This window comes from Poecilia latipinna, unplaced genomic scaffold (genome assembly GCF_001443285.1).
Source record: "Poecilia latipinna isolate Pla-1442-1.1 unplaced genomic scaffold, P_latipinna-1.0 Scaffold2117, whole genome shotgun sequence".
Lineage (NCBI taxonomy): Eukaryota > Metazoa > Chordata > Actinopteri > Cyprinodontiformes > Poeciliidae > Poecilia > Poecilia latipinna.
This window is the reverse complement of record NW_015114733.1, coordinates 1-20,989: the sequence shown is the minus strand read 5'-3', so window position 1 is coordinate 20,989 and position 20,989 is coordinate 1. Positions and strand designations below refer to the sequence as shown.

The following is a 20,989-nucleotide window of genomic DNA, read 5'->3' as shown; positions in this document are numbered from 1 at the left end:
ATTGGTCATCAAGTGTCACTAATTGTCTTTGTCAACAATTATTGATTAGTTTGTTTTTGTTTAAATATCTGAAATATTACCAAACTGGTGATTGTTTCCTGATTGTTTTTAAGCAGTTGTGAGGCAAAGTGGTGAAACTGTAAAGTGCTGCTGCGCCAGTTATTCGACAGGCTGTTGCTAGGTAACCGAGGAGTGAGTGAGTTGCTAGGTAACCAAAGAGCGAGCCAGTTGGTTGGTTTCACCAGCTTAAAAGGTTGTGCGGTTTTGGATCGGAGTTCAGTGAATTTTGAATATTCTATCAGATGTAACTATCGTTATTTATCACGTGTCTGTCACATATTAATGATTTATTGTTCAGCCCCAATATATATTTATACATACATAACTATATCTGCTGCTATCAACATGAATTTCATTAGAGGTTGAGATCTGGGCGGGTTTTTTTGGGAGTAGGGTGGGTTTGACTTTGTTTTTGGCTGGAAACTGCCTGCCAGACATGGCAACCCGGCCCCAAACGCCCCTGGCAGCCCCGCGGCGCGGCCGAGCCTCCACTTCCCACACCAATGACCGGGAACATTCTGCGCTGCTCATTTGCCACAACATGCCTCTCCACCTCGTTGCCGGGGCAGATGATCATTAATACCCTCGGAGAATAAGAGCCTATCTTTGTAGGAGCCGAACACCAGGCTGGCAGGTCTATAGTCGCGTCTATTTATAAAGCTAAATGTTCCATGGCGACTTGGAGAACACACCGAGGGGTCACCGACTAATCTTCCCCGTCTTCCAGCCCACCACCTCCACCTCTTTTATCAGGGGCAAAAAGAGAGCGTCCTCTGACACTCCCGGTTATTGGGCTCACACACAAACAGCGTCAGTGGAAAGTAAACAGGAAACAATCATGGAGGGCTTATCTGCAGTGGAGGAATGGAATCTTAATCTGGTTATTTACAAGATGACTGATTAGTGTCAGTTTATGAGGACGTTTCCTCGTCCAACGGGGGGAAAATGGATCAGGTTCACACTAACCCGGCCGTGTTATCACAGCGTCGTGTTACTCTGGGACGTCCCGGGAAAAGATTTCGCGCTGCAAATGGGAGATAATGGTTGGTGACACTACATACATCCTGCTGGGATGGAAACTACTCTGTTTGCCGTTTCACCCCATCCTGCTTCCATTTTCTGCCCAAATCATCCGATCTCTCCTGGTACTTCAAACAAAGACACAAACAATCAGATGATGCACGAAATGTCCCACGTCATTTAATGGTGTTTTATTTTCTGAGGTTTTTATGTAAAACACTGCAAAAACATAAAATAGAACCAAGTATTTTTGGTTAACTTTCTAGTGCAAATATCTTGGTACACTTAAAACAAATCTAACAAGTAGCTTTTCAGCAAGATATACAAGTTTGTTTTAAGTTGATACTTCCTTAACATTGACGAAAAAGTAGTTCCACTGCTAGATTATTTCATTTATAACATAGGAAAATGTCTTGTTATAAGTGAAATAACTGGCCAGTGGAACTAGACCTTTTTATATTAAGGAATTACTGACTCAAAAAAGTTTGTTTTGTCTTATTTCAAGTGAACTGAGATATTTCCACTAAAAACTAGACAAAAATACTTGGTAAGATTTTATGTTTTTACAGTGCAGAGAGCAGAAAGGAACTAATGTGGGAAAACGTCCAAAACTGTTTATGGTTCAGCTGTCTTACAGAAAACGAGGTTACGATCCCAAACACAGCCGAAATCTCAAAATAGAAGTTTCTTACAATAGTTCGTTGAAAAATTTAGAGGAAAAATAATCTATTAATCCCAAAGGAAGAAAAATAAAATAAACTCCTATGGGATTTTTGACTTCAGTTGCTATGGTTACGCATCGTCACAAAATAGCAAAGTACAAAAAGTATTGGCAAAAATTAGTTTAGTCACACAGCATCCGAAACAATTTTTTTTTTAAAAAAGCTTCCTTTTTTTTTTTTTTTACCACAGAAAGAACAAGAAATTACATTTTCATTGCTTGAAATTATTGATTTTTCAGAGAAAGTACATTCAAAAATGAGCTAAACAACCAAAAAGTGGATCAGTTTTCAGACAAACCTGCCTGCGGATGCAAACTGAGGTATCTAAGGAACACAGGCGACAACAATTCATCAGAACCGCCGCGTTTCCTAACAGCTGCCGCGCGGCTCGGACTGCACTCTGCTGCTTTCACAGTCAAAATAGAGCGGGCCGCTGTAACACGAAGCCCATTCTTTCCAGAACCTTATTCGTGTTGATGTGTTCTTATGAACACAAACATGTGTGTGAGGGGAGCTCATCCTGCCGCCGCTAAATGCTTAAAGGTAAAGGTTAAGTGTATAACAGAGGTTAAATATGAGCGCACAATGAGCTGGCAGGCTTTTAGCGTCGCCCCGTTTAGAGTACGTCAGGTGGCGGCGGGGCGGCGCTGAGACTGGTGGCAGCGGGCCTGACGTCAGCGTCCGCGCCGCAGATGGAGTCGCTGTGGCGGTAGCAGGGGGCCTCAGTGATCTTCCTGAGCATTGATACGTGTGGAACTCCGGCTCCAGCTGGCTATGTATACCGATGACCCGCCGCTTGACTGGAGCTGTCACTGGATGTATTTTCAGAAGCAGCTTTAAAAGTGTTATCGTTATTAAAGAGGACCATTACCAGCAATCTGTAGCGCTCTCCACAAGCGCTAAAAATAAATGATTTGTTTCCTAATAGAATTTAGACAAATCCAGTCTTCAAGTTGAACTGTAAACGTCTTGAAGTTGATCAAAATGCCAAGAAGCTTTTAACTAAAAAAAGCTCACATTGCAAAAATTTTGAGTTTTGCAATACTTTACTTGAAACTGTCTCAACTTGGGTTGAGTTCTGCAGACAAAAGGTGCATAAGTTACAGGTTTCTGGCTAATAACTGATCTTTAAAGGGGATTTATTATGCAAAATTCAAATGTTGCACATTTTTATTCTCCTGTTTGGGTCTTAACTGCTTCTAAAACAACCCAATCATTTTTTGGCAATAAGTTCATGTCTTTTGGTGTCTGGAAAATGAGCCGTTTCAAAAACCTTTAGAATGTTACGTCACCTAGCAACCCAAGCTGAGTTCCGCCTGTTACCTAGCAACTCAAGCTGAGTTCCACCACATCTGGTTTCATCGCTGTGTGGGCTGCACAATGGCTGCTGGAAAAGACGCATGTTTTGTTGTTGACTTGCCATTCAGAAAGCACTTGCTGCATTCTTGATGGTTGTACAGAAGGCTCCCCTTCTGCTTTTCAAAGATGTACAGTTGTTTGCAAGTGTAAACGTAGAGTCAGAGTGTTTTTGAAATGACTCATTTTCCAGACACCAAAGAACATGATCGTTGCCACCCAATCGTTCTCCTCCACCTCATTCCTGAGCTAGTACCGTCTGAAGAAATGCACCACTCCCAACCAAAAACAACCACTCAGAGCCAGGAGACGGCTCTTAGAGCTGTCAATCATCCTCATGTACTTGCTGCTAAATGTGCTAATGGCAGAGTAACAATTTGGAGTTATAGGAAAACTATATATCCCGTCATCAGTGGCCATACTAACTATCCTTAGCATTCACTGCTAGCCACATTGTAGCAGAGAGGGTGATTGACAACGCTAAGACCCGCCTCCTGGCCCTAATTGGTTGTTTCTAGTCAGCAACAGGAGCACTGGGAGAAAGCAGAAGAGATACATTATCTGTCTCATACCGTCATTACATGGTGACAGTTTCATACTGCAGCTTTAACTAGAGGGTTTTTTGAAAGAAGTGCCAGAATGTACGGCACCATCAACTCTTCATAGTACCAGACCATTTTAAATAAACAGCCAGGAAACAGAAAATGAATCATCAACCAGTTCAACACACAAATGATTCAGCAGATAGAAAAATGCTTCTCCTTCTCCTTCGCTAATACCAAACGACTCCTGATTTGTCAATCAAGCTGCAATGAGCCATGGTGTCTGGCTGGGCCTTAAGGTCAAATGCTGCACATACCAGGTGCAGCTTTAGAAGTGGCTTTAACATTAAACAGGAGCCAGTCATCAAGCCGAGCTCACGTGGCACCCGTCCAGACAGAAACCGAGTCCGGCAGCTGCCACCGGGACTGAGCCTCCTGGACCTCCTGCCAACCTCAAACTGCAGCGTCTAGACGGCGCAGGAACACGAAGCCAGTGGTGCCGCCTCACCGGACCCGGGGCGGGGCGGCTTGGGAAATCAACATCTGTTTCTGGGCAGTTAGGACCACTTCTGTCCCGAGGCACGCATGTGTCACGGCTCTGATTCAGACCTGCGCCACGCGGATAATTTTGGTAAATATAACAGAGTCGGATTACCCTGGAGCCTGTTGCTTGTTAGGTGGACTACAAGCGAGCAGAGAGTTCTGGGTGAATCATCTGATCCAGACCTCATGCTCAGAAAACACTGCAGGCCAAAAGACGAGGAGCAAAATCCGAGTTTCACAAAGAAATTATTGGTGTAACTAAATAAACATGAATATTGTGCAAGAGTCACTTATCAGAATATGGTTTTACTATAACAGCAAAGTCACTAGAGAAACTTTTTGAAAAAAAAAATTCTTTTAGAAGTGATTTTGCTTTTTCTTCAGTAATTTCACTTTGAAGCATCACTACTATTGATCAAATTTTTTGGATCTTCTACTCACTGCGAGTAACTTAATGGAGAGCAAAACTGTCTTAAAAACATTCACCAGAGACACACCTGTAGTTTTTATTAAAGTTTCACAAACTTTATACTGAAAGAAACTGATTTGGAAAAATGTTTCTTTTGTCTGATTTTGTTGTGTATATGAATTAATGTCATTTGATCTTTAAAATACCAACATTTTCACATAATGTTGCCGTTTGGTCTGTCTGGTGATGTAATTTTTAAATATCAAATTGTGTTTTAATCAGTTTGACTTTGTCCAAACACTTCTTTACTCATACTTGAGTCATTTCTTGGATGGCTGCTTTTTATTTCTACTTGAGTAAAAATATGCTGTAATTTATCTACAATGGCCGAAATACGCTGTCTGTCGTTAGTTTATCCATATACTTGCTTTGACATGATTCCCAATCAACATAATTTTGTCTTTTAATAACTTAAATAATTTAAAAGTACTTTACATTTTTTCAGTCCCCACAAATGAGTCTCTTGCCTCCATGTTTAATTTGTAACAGGAAGTTATGGTTGTCTTGAAGCAATCTGATTGGCTAACATATGTATTACCATAGCGCTACACTGCCCTCTACAGGCTAGGCATATTTAAAACACAATCAGGGTCGGATTTGTGTGGGTTCTTGCTAGGCTAGGTTAGCGGAATCAACTAACTCACTCGCTTTCTGGTTACCTAGCAACTCACTCATTCTTTGGTTACCTAGCAACAACCTGTTGAGTAACCTGCGCAGCAGCAGTTTTAGGTTTTGCCACATAACTGCTTAGAAATAGTAGCAAGAAGTGAAAGCTGCAGATAAATGAGGAAAGGCCGCTCCACCGGTCTGGTAGTTCAGACATTTGAAACAACAAACTTATCAATAATTATCAATATTGATTGATATGAAACACTTATATCGCGCAGCCCAAATGAAAAGTTTTCTTAAACCCATGTGGACGATGTTATCTTTTTAATGATGTGGTGAGGATATTTGTTTTTTTTTATTTTTATTTTTTTTTTACATATTTGTGTACAAAACCTAACAGTATAGGCCTAGTACAGAAAATAACTGAAAATTCAAGAAAACAATACATTTTATGACTGATAATCAGTATTTAGCCTCAATGATCCATACGATCAGACACTCAGAGGATCACAGTGGGGCGGGAGAAGAAACAAGCAGACCTCACAGACAGTTTAGACGTTCAACATGGATGTTACATGACATGCAGTACGTGACGATATGCTGTCGTTGTGAGAACAGCGACCACTTACCGCTTTGTCAAACTCCATCTCTGAAAAGAATTTATACCAAGGCTCATTCTCTAAATCTACATCTTCTGGACTTACATCCTGAGTAAAGGGGCATGGCGACAGGAGGAGAAAGACAAAGAGAAGACAGTTCAGACAGCTCAGCTTATGCACACCAAGGCAGAGAGCCAACCACATGAAAGCAGATGTGATTTATGACATGACTCTTCCTGAAATTGTTTGATATTTTCAATAAAATGCTGTTTTAGTTCCTCGCGAAAAGTGATGCAACAGCAGCTGATAAACATCACAAAGCATAAAGACTTGAAAACAGGAACCAGGAGAAACCAAATCCGGCTCTTACTCTAATTAGTTTGTGACATCCAATCTGTCCTCTTCACACCATAACTTCCAGCCCAGCAACTGTCCAGCCTGTAAGTTTTGCTTTCATGTCGACTACAGCATGAAGACATTCAGGGGTTTTCAGACTTTCTGCTGCTTCCAGCTTAACAGCTGCTGCCTTTTGCTTCATATTTCATTGCATGTGAAGCTGATATCTCGGATCAAACCATAAAATAAAGTCCTGGTTTTGATGCTGCATAAGCCGAAGGACATTTGCATAAAGTGCCATGCAGAAAATATTCATATTCCTGAAATTAAAAACCATAAACTTTAATGTAAGTTTTGGGGGATTTTATGATATAGATCAGAGGTCTTCAGTTGCACCGACTAACTCACTCACTCTTTGGTTACCTAGCAACTCACTCACTCTTTTGGTTGCCTAGCAACCATAAAACCATTAAGTAACTTGCGCAGGAGCAGTTTCAGGTTTCAGTTTGGAGTGAAAACTGGATAAAACAGGAAAAGCAACCGCTAGTTTGTCTGTAGTACAGATATGTAAAACAAAAAATGAATCAATAATTATTGATATCGACTGAAATGAAATGCTTGTACGTTTTTCAGCTGTACCGTCCAGCCCTAAATAGTATGTAGTGATTAACAATAAATGAGGCTTAGTACTACATAAAACAAGTTTTTTACTTCCTACAAACTCAATGGAAATGAGTAACAGCTTCTTTAATTCATGTTTTTATTTTAAACAAGTTGACGGCCTAATAAAGCCACAGCTATGAACAATCTGATCATTTTGACATAATGAACAGATTTTTCTCACCGAATGTTTGCATTTCAGACTGAAATATGTAATTTTGGATCCACGTTAATTTTTATTTAAAGACATAAATTTGAATAAAAAAGTAATTTAAATCTCCCTAGTTGATCAGAAGTCTCACAATCCCCTTGCAGTATTTCCACAACATGAAGTGAAGTATGAATTACCTTATTTATACTTTATACATACAGTTATGCATTACTGTAGCTCAGATAAAATCCCATTGAAATACATTGAAGTTTGTAGTTTTACACAAAGAAAGAGGAAGGATGAAAGTTTCTGCAAGGCTCTCTGTGGGATTAGAGAAACAGAGTAAAATCAGTGAACCAAACATGAAGAATGAATGACTGAGTTCATTATTTTACTGGTGAACTGGAGCGAACTGCAATGGGCAAAATGGTTGGCACTGGGATCAGGCCAGATCTCAACCAGCCTGGCAATAATTACATGAGCTCAACTGCTCTGTCACAATGAAGCATCTTTTCTAAAAATCTGAGTGGAAAATGATTACATAAAGATGACAAACCTGCCAAGGACACGAAATATTTAATTCACCGCAGACTATGTGAACGTAACAGGGTTTTTATTTCATTATTATAGATGTTAGTTTGTCAAAACTGGTTTATTTATTCTTCAAACTCATTTTGTTTAGTCAAAAAGCTTTTTTCTCTCCTGACATCTTATTGTGACGTAAGTTACATTACGCTGCTCTTGGCAGTTGGCGGTTACCATGGCAACCGGTAACTGTCAGCTCCTCCCCCTTTTTTTCTGCTGCCGCTTGTATCTGTGGAGCTTATCAGGATCGGCTCTGTTTTCTTTACAAGCATTATATTCTTAACATTTATTTTAGACAAATGTATAGATATAAATAAACATGGTTTCATGTGTAATTACTCCATGTTTTAGAATAAAAAAGTGTTAAATATTAGTTAAATACAAATATATAAATTCTATAAAAAAAATATATACATAAGTGTGATATATATAGTAAGTAACTAAAATATGATAAAATATCAAATAAATGGATAAATAAATACCAAGAAACATGCACATCAAAATATTTTAATTTATTAATAAATCTATAAATGAGTATAGACACGTTGCATGTTATTGTTTACATCCAGGAATTTCGCTAATGACCATCCGTAGCCGCGCTGCTGCGGTAGAGCAACTCCGTAAACTAAACCTGGAGATGGAAGTGTTACTAATTTAATTTGATGCGCCGCCACAAAGGGAAAAATAACGCTGAAAAACCGTTGAAGAACAACTCAAAGCCACTCGTATTCCTCTTTTTTCCTCGCTGTCGACTATGCTATAAAAAAACTTGTTGCCGTAGCAACTGACTAACAACAACGCCACTAATGTATCAGCATTCAACACCAAAAAAAACACAAACATTTCCCACACGGAACATTCAGTCCATACACTGCTATGGTTTTAGGTTTGATGTTTATTTTGCGTTTGTGATTAAGTGATTGCTGTGGTAGATTAGCTACCGCTGCTGTTAGCTAAGCTAACACAGTGGTGGTTGATTAGCTAATTTAAACATCTGCTCAACTGACGATCTGTCAGATCTGTGTCGTCTTTATGTAATCATGTGTGGGTCGCCTTTGTTTCCCTGTTTAACTGAAACAAAAAACAGAAAAAACAGAGTCAAGTTAGCATAACTGACCTACTTCCCTCTCCCTCATAAACATCTCCAATAACTCTTTGAAGAATCTGAATTAATGAGCTACACCAACATTTAATTTCCCTTTGGGATTAATACAGTATATTTGAATTTTCCTGACCTTGTCTCTAGTTGCCAGAGTGCTACAATTAGTAGCAAAGCACTGAGTATACATCACGTGTAGATTTAAGACTTAGCGCGTCATGTTGACAGCTAAAACCAGCGGTAGCTATCGCGGCTGGCAGCTTTTTGTGACGTCACGCTGCAGCGTGTCTGTTTGTTTATGTTTTTAACTTCTATAGTTAAAGCTTTTGCAACTGTTAACTGAGAGCCATTGACCGGTGGTAGGAACTGTTTAGGTTTATTTATTATATTGTTTTTATTGTACAGGGGAGAAGCTGCTGGATTGATGTTAATTCAATTTTTTCTTTGTAGGTTTTATTTATTTTTCATACAAAGTAATGCTCCAGTTATTAAATGTGTGATAGTTTGTGTGATTTTATTTCCTGTACTAAAAATATCTCTATTACTTGCCATTTATGCTAAAGATAAGATTAGTTATGCATATTAATGCGATCACAGTCTGTTGCCGTCGGTAACTGTGGGGCAGAAGCTGCTGGACTGATGTTAACCACCAACTTGATTTGTTTTTTCTCTCTTGTTATAAATGCAGTGAACCTGAGTGTTGCTAACCATTAGCAGTGAAGCAGCTCGGATGCAGAGGTGGCAGAGGAAGATGATGAAGATGATGAAGGGGAGGACGCACCTCAGACCCCATACACACACACACACACAGAGAGAGAGAGAGTGTTACCGTTCTCTCCAGCTTCAGGACGGATGATTTCCCCGGCTCGTAGTCGAAGATGCTCCTGGGCTCGGCGCGGTACTTCCTGGTGTCCACCTTCTTATCCGGCGGCTCCCACTCGCTCCTGTGGAGGAAGGACAGTCAGACAGAGAGAGAGAGACACCGAGAGCCAATCCTTTTCTGGCGGTCTCCATGGCAACCGGCGCGGGCTGAGACGATTTCTCATTAAAAAAAAAAACGTGACGTTTCAACGCGCCTGCCTCCTCCCTCTAACGACGACACGGCAGAAAAATCCAATCTGGGCCGTGATTGGATTACGGACCCGGTGAGAGAAAACAGCTTTTCCCAACGGACGAAAAACAAAAGATTAAATCAGGAACATGCAGAACCAGGGACACTGACAAAACAAAAAGAAACCAACTGACTTAAATTTTAGAAATCTGATTTTAATCTAAAAATGTTGACTTTTTCTCAGAATTTTGATCTTCTACTTTGAATTTTGACAGAAATTTTGAAATTTTACTTTAATCTTAGTACTCAAATTTTTTTCTGACAATGTGAGAATTTTGTACATTTTCCCTCCAAATTCTGAGATAAGAAAAAAGTCATAATTCTGACTTTAATCTGAGAATTTTGACTTTAATTTCGCAATTCTGACTTTTTCCTAAATTTTATCATTTGGATTTTTTCTTTGAATTTGGAAATTTAATCTTAGAATTTTTACTGAAATTGTAGAATTCTGATTTCACTCTCTGAATTCTGATTTTTAACCTTCAAATTTTGACAAATTTTAAAATTCTGACTTGTGTTCTCAGAATTTAGGTCTTTTACCCCCAAACCAAATCTTGTTGTGGTTTTTGGATCACCTTGAGTCCAATTTTCCACCATCTGAGCCACTTTCTCCCTGAAGTGACTGAAAACTGGCCAGGATGGTCAGAATCAGCCCAGGAACCAGCAGAAAACTGGAAGTGACTAAACGGCAGCAGAAGCTAGCGGTTCTAGTGGATCTACTTCCTGTCTGGTACCAGACCTTCTGGCGGACGGCTTGAGGGACGAGGACCGAGTCGGAACCGGCATCAGCCTCCCTCTGGAGTCCACCAGGTCGTCGCTTTTAGAGCGCGGAACAGTTCTTCCTGAAAAACAGATCAAACTGAGCACGATTCTCTGAACAGTTCTCTGAACAGTTCTTCCTGTTCTTCAGATCAAACTGAACAGATTCTTTGTCGCTTCGGACGGATGTTCAGAAAACTCACCATCTTCCAGGTAAACAAACGGGGTCGGACCATCGTCTGAAAAAGTAGAAGAAGAAGGAGCAGGAGGAGGAAGAGGAGGAGGAAGAATGTTAAGTTGCTTTTGATAAAACATTTAAATTTGGTCTCATATTAATATTTATTCCTTTTGTGTAAAAAAGTTTGATAACTTTCTTTTAAAACCTAAAAACAAAAATGAAAATGTTTTTTTTAAATTGTAAAATCAAACTATTGTAATGAGCTAAGCTGAATAAGCTAATTTGTTTCTAAACTAGTTTTGTTTAGTGGAACAAAATATTTTTTAGATCTTTAACCACTGGTTCATTTCTTTACAGTTATTTATATATTTATATTTTGTGTGAGACACATTTAAACTTATTGTTTGAAAGAGCTTTACTGTTTCATAAGAGGCTACACAGGCGATCCAATTCTAATAAAATAAGATAATCCAAGTAAATATATTAAGTTTATTAAGTTGTCATGTTAAAGAAACGTAAATAAATTAAGTTTGAGAAACAAATGAACTCCTTTTTTTAAAGTTAGAGTTTCATTTTGTTTTTTCAGTGCAGTTTTATCTGCAACTTAAAACTGCAGAATTTAAATATTGCTGAGTTTTAATATCTGAGGTTTTATTCATTATTTCAACTCTGCATTTATGAGAGAAAATCTACCATGTATCCAGATTTGTGCATCCACTTCCTGTTCTTATGAATCATTAAAGATGCGTGTCGTATAATCCTACCATCCACCTGAAAGAGCCGTTCAAAATGACCAAAAAAAGAAGAGGGAATGCAGACGTCTTGATTTTAAGCAAAAAATACATTTAAAATCTCTAAATAATTCAAAACACATTAAGATTTAAGGTTTTTTTTAGCTTTCCATTAGGTCCAGCATCACAGGATCGCCAAGTCAATCGAAGAGCCTCAAATCGAAGCTTTTTACAGGAAGCGTCGCTCGGCTAAAACGGGGTTTGAATTAATAATGAGGCAAAGCACTCCGAGCAATAAAAATATACATATTTTTGTCAAATATTAGTTACAGGAGGATTAACAATTCATGTCCAGACCACTTAAACATCAAATTATTTACTCCACGTTTAAATCTTAGCTTATTTAGTAGAAATAAATATGTAAATAAACCACATTGAACTGTGATTATCTGGCGCTTAAATCCGAGCACTGATAATGAAAAGTACAGAAAATGTTCTGTGGAGCAGCAGCACCACCTAGTGGTCACAACTCAGCACTACAGCCAATGATGAACAATAATTTGAAACGATTAATATAACAAAAGGGAAAATAAGAGAAATAAGGACCAAAAGAGAAAAGTTAGGATCTGTGAAGGTGACAGAAACTTTTACAGGAGTGGAGCATCCTGGCCAACAACCTATCTGTGTTTGTGCTGATTATTTAGAGCCAGTTAAATAATTACCTAAACAACCATATATGGAAAACCTTATAAATGGTGATAAATGTTTAACTGGAGCTTCAGATGGAAACGTCAACATGACTGCAATAATTTAAACAACTAAATGTGATTTTTCTCATATTATTTCCAATCGCTATACGAGTTTATTGTAATTCTTTAACTATTCAGATGATCATAGGAGCAAAGTTTGGGAATAAATGTGTTTATTTACCCAAAAAAACCCTTTATTTAAGGTTGTTGTAAATGAGATATTGAGCTTTTATATGGACAAAGAATTTAACAGACCAAAATAACACATACAGGATTGTCAGGGCTACTGTAGACAGAAAAAAAGTAATTTTTCACCAAAAAAAAAAAAAAAAAACTCAAAATAATTTTAAGATTAATCATAAATTTTCTAGGAAAAAGTCTGAAATTTCTGAGCTTCAAAAATTAAAAATTTGCTTGAAAAAACCCTTTAATTTTTAGAATAATCTCAGACATTTTTGAGAAAAAATTTCCATCTCAGAAATTTCTAGTTTGTTTTTTCTCAAAAAACTGACTTTCTTTAAATTGAAAAAAAAAAACTTGGACGTTTTTTAGATTTTTTTTTTGTGCAAATGTTCAACTTTAGAAACTTAGTAATTTCCAAATTTTCTAAATTTATGAGTATTTTCTGGCAAATTTACGTTTTTTGGCAGAAATGAAATTTATTTTCCTCATTAAATTAAGATATTTATTCTCATTTTGTGCTCTGGATGTCCCTCCAAACACTGGATGTCCAACAACAGTTAGTTGCAACAACAGTCTAAAAACACAGCAGAACGCTGCAGGCCAATTAGTTTTGATGAATTTAAATGAAATATTGTCATTCGGACGTCGCTGTGTTGTTCATGCTGCAAAGCAACCAAGGTAGATGACCCATGCTAGGTGCTACATGGCTAGCTCCATCCAGCCAGAACAGTAATTTTTGATCAGTGAAAAACATTCAGTTCTTTCAATTTGAACCAGAAATTGAAATACAAGTTAACACAGAAACAACAAGCAGAAATGAAGATGATGAGCAACAAATGGAGGAAGAGGGGAAAGAAAATCTGGTGTTTGTGTGGCTGACACTCAGGAATGCTAACCGGAGAGGACAGCAACAAGCTCCAAGCCAAGCTGTTTACGGTAAGCATGGATCTAAATATGTTCTCATATATATTACAATATAGAGCTACAAAAAGAGCTAAACACGGTTCAGTTTCACTGTAAACATCCATTCATCATCTTCAAATTTGTTTTGATTCTGCTTTAGCTCCTGCTTATGGTGTTAGCTGACTAAAGCGTTAGTCAGCTAACTAAAGCGCTTTAGTCAGCTGGCTAAAGCGTTAGCTCCTGCTTATATTGTTAGCTGCCTCCTTCTAACTGGTGTTGGCTCCTGCTTATGTTGTTAGCTCTTTCTTATGGTGTTAGCTGACTGCTGCTAACAGTGTTAGCTCCTGCTTATACTGTTAGCTCTTTCTTATGGTGTTAGCTGACTGCTGCTAACAGTGTTAGCTCCTGCTTATACTGTTAGCTCTTTCTTATTGTGTTAGCTCTTTCTTATTGTGTTTACTCCTGCTAATGTTGTTAGCTCCTGCTAACGGTGTTAGCTCTCTCCTGCTAACTGTGTTAGGTCCTGCTAATGTAGTAAACAGTGGAGCAGAAGCTAATCATGTTTGTTTCAGTAAATATCTTGTTTATAACATGAAAATTAAAATTTTTCACATTATCTTCTTATATTTTGTTTATAAAAACCTGATTTCACTATAACCTACCAGCCTGCATTGCGTTTATGAGAAATATAGTAAAAAATACAACTTTCTTTAAAGTAATTATGAATTCTTACATATCACAAACTAAAACATTTGGGTTAAAAGGAAAATTACAACATTAGCTTATGTTTATTTAAATTTGAACGTTTTTGTCCAAATTTACCCGAAAAAAAAAAAAAAAAAACCCGTCTGGCTGATCCTCCCCAGCCGCATTGAATCAGTTTAATGTTTGTTTTTGTGGCTGGAGGCTCTGAGGTTTGGACAAACACCAGAGAAGGTTTACTAAAGCATTTCTGTGTTTCTGCAGACTGGAGGAACCGGAGCTGAAAATGGCTGCAGATTAGTAAAAGCCAATGAGAGCGCGGCTGCCGCCATCGGTACCTTTTGGGGTCATGCGAATGTCAAAGGTCTCGGGGAAAATGTAGGTGGGGCGGTAGGGGTTTTCCTCAAAAGGCTCTGAGCACAGTGAGACAGAGGACATGAGGGACAGGGACACACGCTGGATGGCAACAGGGACACAAAGCCGACGGCGCAGGAGGACGGACTCACCGGGTAACTTATGGATCTGTTTGAACATGGTCTTATACCAGTCCTTGGACTTTTCAGTGTTCTGAAATTAAAATGTGAGAAATTAGAAACAGATCATGTAACGATCACAATGACAAGCAGAACGCACTGCAAAAACAAATATTACCAGGTACATTCTGTAATTTCTAGTGAAAATATTTCTAGACATTTGAAATAAGACAAAACTAACTTACAAGTAACTTTTCAGTTTAAGTTAATAAATCCTTAACATTGATGAACAAAGTGCTAGTTCCATTATTTCACATATAAGTAGACCTGCCACATAACATTTTGTGGTAATAAAATGATAATATTGTTGTTCTGTGACAATTTTCAAGTAGTATTGTCAAAGATCAATTAACTTTAAATTCCACTGAACATTTAACTCTGGAGCAGGAAGACATTGTAAATATAAAAAATTAATCAATAAACATTAGAAACAAAAGACAAAAACAAGAAATCATGCAAATGTTTAAGTTAGTTTTAATTTATCATGTGATTAATTGATTTATTGCAATAAATTATAAGACATTTTTCTTCTGTTAAAAGTGGAACTAGAACTTTTTCATCAACATGAAGCATTTATTAACTTAAAAGAACCTAGTTTAAATTGATAAAAATTGCTTTAAAGTCAGTTTTGTTCCAAGACATTTACACTGTAAATCAGACCAAAAACACTTGGTAAGACTTTGTGTTTTTGCAGTGTAGTCATCAATAACAGAAGATTAACTGGTAACCCTGATGGAAATATGTCTGTTTTCCACAGAGGAGTAAAGAAAACGTGGTTTCTGTGAACAGAAGGTCTTTATTAGTCCGAAGTGAGTAAATCTGTCTCCATCAGACAGAGGCTGCTCACCCGAACAGGCACAATGGGTTTGCTTATGGGGCCGCGGACGGGGGAGTGCAGCGCCAGCCGCAGCCTCGTCCCGTCCATGTCAGAGCCTGGACTCACGGAGTCCCTGCTGGGACCGGGGCCTTTGTCCGGGTCCGGCTCTGTAAAGCACAGCAGACCGACCGGCATGAGAAACAGACACCCAGGAGGAGAACATTAAAACCCTGGACTTCATGCAGATCAGGCAGTTTCAGAAGCTGCTAGATTCATCCCAAGCTGACATTTTAAACGTTTTTTCTGTTAAATCTAATGATTCAACTATAAATTTAGCCTCACCAATAAAAATAATTTTTATTCACTTATATGGTATCACATTATAAACGTTTCGTATCAGCCAATACAAACTTATTGATCAGGTTTGTTTTGTTTTTAATATCATTATTTTTAAGCAGTTAGGAGGCAAAGTGGTGAAACATTAAACTGCTGCTGTGCAAGTTACTCAACAGGTCGTTGCTAGGTAACCAAAGAGTGAGTGAGTTGCTAGGCAACTCAGTTGCCCGGCAACTGGTGGAATCAACGAGTCAGTTGATTCCACCAACTTCCCTGTTTAGCTACCAGTGAAGCCGTCCGTCTTCAAATCCATCAAACGTTTGTGCTGCTGTTAAAGATGTTAATAAAAAAGCTTCCAGAGGTCATCAGAGGTCATTATCAATCTCTTTGAAGCAAAAGCAGCACAAACGTAGCCCAGTTCATTCGCATCAAATTTGTTTGATATTGTACATGTGAGTATGGGCAGCTGACCTCTCATGACCCCTGATGACCTCTGGAAACTTTTTTTAATAGTATTTTTTAAAAAGATAGCGTCACAAACAAAACATTTTACAGTACAAATGTACCACAAACATTTACCAATTTTGTTGGATTGGACTGATGCTGGGGCTGGTTGACCTTTAACCTTTAAACCTTCATTAGTATCTTCAAAGCAAAAGCAGCAAACAAAACAAATTGAAAAAATGTAGTCAAGTTGACTGACATGAAGATATAGCACGCTTTTTTTTTATCTATATACTCTAGCAAATAATTAATCAATTACTACTTTAATGCACCAATTGCACCAAAATTGGCGCTGGTTGACCTTTTATGACCTCCGGACACATTTGGTAATGCCTTTAAAATTTTTCCTGCACAAACGTCTGACACTAATTTTGTTAGATTTGAAGAAAATGGAGACCAACTTCACTCAGGCAACAGATGAAAAACAACAAATATCTTGTTATTGAGCTCAAATGTCTATTTATTCAATAATTCAGCAGCAAAAAGGCTTCAGGATGGAAAATGTTGCTTATTTTGTTTTCAGTTAACCTGCAATTATCTAAATATGCCACAACTATAATTTAATGGTTGTTGTCACAAGTCCAAACTGCTGCACAGAGGATAATAAATGAAGTATGACTGCAAAACATCTTAAATATTTCACAGCTGTTGGGTCTGCATAGCAGTAACTGTTGACATGGGTGTGTGAATGAGGCACATTATGGCGTTTATTAAGGCAGATGAGTGAGAAATGTTTCTGTGTTCATGTCGTCCAACATGGACGCTGCAATCAGAACGGCGCCGCCGCCGTGTGAAAGCAAACAGAACCTCTCAGTTCTGGCTTTCACATGTCAGGACTTCGCAGAAATAATCTCATCTTTCAATCTGATCTTAAGCTGGCAAAAACACAGCAGATTCCACACCGACTGTTTATAAAACAAGAGAAAACGGAGGAAACAAACAAACCTTATAATCCATCAATTATTCTGACAAATAATCGATTAATCGGATAAGAAAAAAGCACATTCCACATATTTTTCATTTGCTTTTTATACAACTAATTTAGCAATGTATTTCTAAAGTTGTATAAAATGGATTAAAGGTTAAATTAAAAACATGCAAAATGTGCCAATTTTTATCCAATTAATCAAATATTAACCGATTAATCAATTACTATAGCCGTCATTAGCTTCAGCCCTGCACACTTGTGTGCTAACCCAATCTGTGGGGGATTAGAAAAGTCCATCATCATCATCATCATCATCATCATCATCATCATCATCAGACTGCTGCATTCCTCAGGCGCCTCTGACTCCAACACTTGCTCAGTAGGTGGAGAATGTGAAAGTGACCCTCGGACGGTTTCCAGCATCACTCTGCCTGTCAGCTGGTTTCATTCCCACAATGCATTCTGTTCTGGCGCCAAACGTTCCCCAGGTGAGCATCCTGTCTGGTCTGCAGCCTCAAATCCAACAAACTGGCATAAACTCCGTGTCGTCAAACCAACTCAAATCGTTTCAACAGTGTTCCTGCTTTTATCTCAGCTGAGGAACAAACATTCAGCAGCAGCTGATACTGGCGCCACACGCTAACAGGAAGAGGAGGAATGTCTTCTGTAGGAGTAAAGTGAAAGTGAAACCAAGTTCCTTGTTTATGTGCACATACCTGGTGAATAAAACTGATTCTGATGTAAATGAACACATGAAACCTGATTGGTTTGTTTACATCATGTCGTTCATAGATCAGCGTTTCTGCTCACATTCCATGTCAGCAGAGGACAGAAATTCTCCTTTTACAACAAATCAAGTAATCGCATTTTAAAGTAAAATAATTTCCATTTGTATCATTTATTGTTTTTCTATTTTTTCTCTCTTTCTACCAAAAACTGGAGGATAAACTGTTCAGTTTGGTGTTTTGGTCTCAACTGGCCCAACTGTTTGGGACCACAGAAATATTTTAAAACAAACTTTTTGTGCCTTTTCTACCTGCTCAATAAACTAAAGTAACACTTTAAATAGTTGTAAATACAAAACATAGAAAAGGTTTTGCACGATTGCGTAAAACAAAGGTTTCTCACTTCGGGGTTGATTGTCTCCTTATTTGGGCTGAATGCTTTGCGTTTAGTAAACGCAGGTCGGTGTTTAGTTACTCCAGATTAAAGACGAATGCAGAAACGTCTAGATAAATTTTTAAGATGTTTTTCTCTGTAGAAAATTTTGCTCTACAAGATGAAAAAAGCTTGCATTGAGGTCAGGGGGCCGCAAAAAATCCCTCAGAGGGACGAAAATGGCCCCTGCACCGCACTTTGGACACCCCTGGCCGACTGTTTTTGCCCGTTTTCCACCCTAAGAAAACAAATGTAGACATGTCTCTGTCGTCTCTGTGTGCAGAAGATCTAAGTTTCTGCCTGACGAAAATGGTGAGTGAATGTGCTGCTGAAACCGGAGCGCGTACCTTCGAAGTGAGGCGGATTCTTTTGCTGCTCTGTGGCGAGAGAGAGACAAACGGCGAAAAGTGACTCAGCAGCCAAAGCTGAAGTGTGAAAGCATCAGTTGGGTTAGAGACGCAGAAGCAGAACGACAAACGTGCCTCACAAGTTGGTGACGGGTCAGAAACTGCAGCTCCTGCTGCGGCTCACCTCTGTTGTGCTGCAGCAGGACGATGGTGGGGTTGACTGAACTGGTGCGCGGATAAACACAACCGGGAGCCGAGGGGTCGACGTGCAGAGCATCTGCAGGAGAAGCAGCTTCGTTTTCTCTTATGCTTCTGGGTGAAAAGGCCTAAGAAACACAGAAAAAGCAGAACTGAACGTTATGTTTCCATAAAGCTGGTTAAACGAGGCGAAGCGGACCGAGGTGAAGCGATCCTACCTGGCGCTGGCTGCTGCTCTCAGGAGGTAAATGAGGCGCGTTGCTGCTGCCGCCCTCGGCCGCTCCTGCTTTGGATCCGTCTCCATTAATCTGGCCGGTCCAGCTGCCTGAAACGAGTCCAGAACGCTGTGAGCGCGGCAGCCGCTGCTGCAGCAGGACAAACACTGGGGGAGGCGCTGAAAGGTGTGGCATGTCAGTGAACCACAGCAGATAAATACAGTGGAGGACCAGGGGCATTTCACAAGAAAAAGACAAGAAAAAGGTAAATATCTGCCAAAAAAATCACATTTATAGACAGAAAAAAAATATTTCTGACTTTGAAAAGCTACAAAATAAATCAGAAAGTTTTAGATTGATCTCAGAAAATTTGTAGAAAAATCTCGGAAATTTCTGAAATTTTGCTGGATAAAACTCAAAACTATTAAATTAATCTCAGAAATATTCTAGAAAAAATAGGAAATTTCTGAGTTTGAAAAGTAGAACATTTTCTAGACAAACTTTAAAATTTTTAGATTCACCCCAAATATTTTCCACAGAAAACAAGGACATTTCTAAGCTTGAAAAGGTAAAAAAATTGCTAGAAAAAAAACCCTGAAATTAATCTCAGAAATTTTCTAGAAACACGCTGATGTTTCTCAGTTTGAAAAGTCAATTTTCTTGAGAAAACTCTAATTCTGAGATTAATCTAAAATTTTCTAGAGAAAGCATGAAGATTTCTGAGTTTGGAAAGTGAAACATTTGCTAAAAAAATAAATTAACTTGGATCAATCTAAAGAATTTTTCTGGAAAAAAATAAGCAAATTTCTAAATTTGAAAAGTCAAAAAACTGCTAGAAAAAATCTGATGTTTTGAGATTAATCTCAACTTGTGAATTTTAAAAGAAAGGAAAATTAGACTTTTCAAACTCAGAAAATTTCTTTTTCCTATAAATTTGTTTTTGCTGTCATTTACTCCTTGTTTTTAAAACGCCGTTGCAGATTGTTGCTGCTGCATGTCCTCCGTTCTTTCCTTTTCTGAGCTTCATGTACAGAAAAGTGGAAAAAAACAAGATTCTCCCACAATCTCTGAACTTTGTGAGGAGAACAAAAAGCCTTTTCAGTCGGATGCAAAGATCGTTTGTTCCTTTTTAGTGCCGCTGCGCAACAATTAAAGCGCCTCCCTGTTTCCAGTCCGGTTCTGAAGGGCTCTGAGCAACAAACGGGCCCACAGCCTGCGGTCCGGAGCACAGCGTGGGCAGGAAGAACGCTCTCTGACATTTGCATGAAAATATGAGCAATTGGTTCTGAGCGTCTGGGTCAGAGCTCAGCGAAGCCTCTACAACATGATGAAATGTCATCTTCTGCAGTCAGTCATGCGATTATTTCCCCACGCTAAATATTGTTTCATCACGCTCAGAGCTGCAGTGAAAAACCCGACATACTTGCAGCTGTGATGACATTCGGCTCGCCGTCGTCGTCGTCGTCGATGTGGACGAGGGTCGCCCTCAGGGTCACCACCCCTTTCCCTTTGCACACTCTGCTCGGGTCCAAATCTGAAAAAGGTTCATCCCGATGAAAACGAAGCGGCTTCAGAACCGGGATTGTTTCAAAGCTGCAGGGAGCTCCTGGAATAGATCCGCCTCATCAGAACCAGGCCATCACATTAAAACGCTAATTAACACAAAGTTAGCTGCTGAGCCGGAGCAGATGGAGGCTCAGGTAAAGACGGAAAAACAACTTTAAACAAAAAAGTATTTTAATAAAGCAGCAGGATGACCTCACACTAAAAAAAAACAGAAATCAAACTTTTAATTCAACTGAGTTTGGGGGGAAAAAACTGAATATTGAAGAAGTAAGTATTGATCAAAAGTGCAAATTAATCACTAATTTCAAATATGAATTGAT

At 38.7% G+C, this 20,989-nt stretch overlaps 1 protein-coding gene across 1 annotated transcript in view; it reads right to left on the bottom strand.

The window, feature by feature from the left end:
- Nucleotides 1-20,724, bottom strand: part of sorbs1 (sorbin and SH3 domain containing 1) — a gene marked incomplete at its 5' end in the record, with an annotated part of 49,761 nt that extends 29,037 nt beyond the window's left edge. The window contains 11 exons of the mRNA XM_015017219.1: nucleotides 5,951-6,028; nucleotides 9,581-9,695; nucleotides 10,602-10,704; nucleotides 10,825-10,860; nucleotides 14,406-14,480; nucleotides 14,574-14,634; nucleotides 15,448-15,584; nucleotides 18,691-18,768; nucleotides 18,875-19,016; nucleotides 19,107-19,213; nucleotides 20,527-20,724. Of these exons, the coding sequence (XP_014872705.1) occupies nucleotides 5,951-6,028; nucleotides 9,581-9,695; nucleotides 10,602-10,704; nucleotides 10,825-10,860; nucleotides 14,406-14,480; nucleotides 14,574-14,634; nucleotides 15,448-15,584; nucleotides 18,691-18,768; nucleotides 18,875-19,016; nucleotides 19,107-19,213; nucleotides 20,527-20,724 (1,130 nt within the window). The remainder of the gene's footprint in view (nucleotides 1-5,950; nucleotides 6,029-9,580; nucleotides 9,696-10,601; nucleotides 10,705-10,824; nucleotides 10,861-14,405; nucleotides 14,481-14,573; nucleotides 14,635-15,447; nucleotides 15,585-18,690; nucleotides 18,769-18,874; nucleotides 19,017-19,106; nucleotides 19,214-20,526) is intronic.
- Nucleotides 20,725-20,989: the final 265 nt, after the last annotated feature.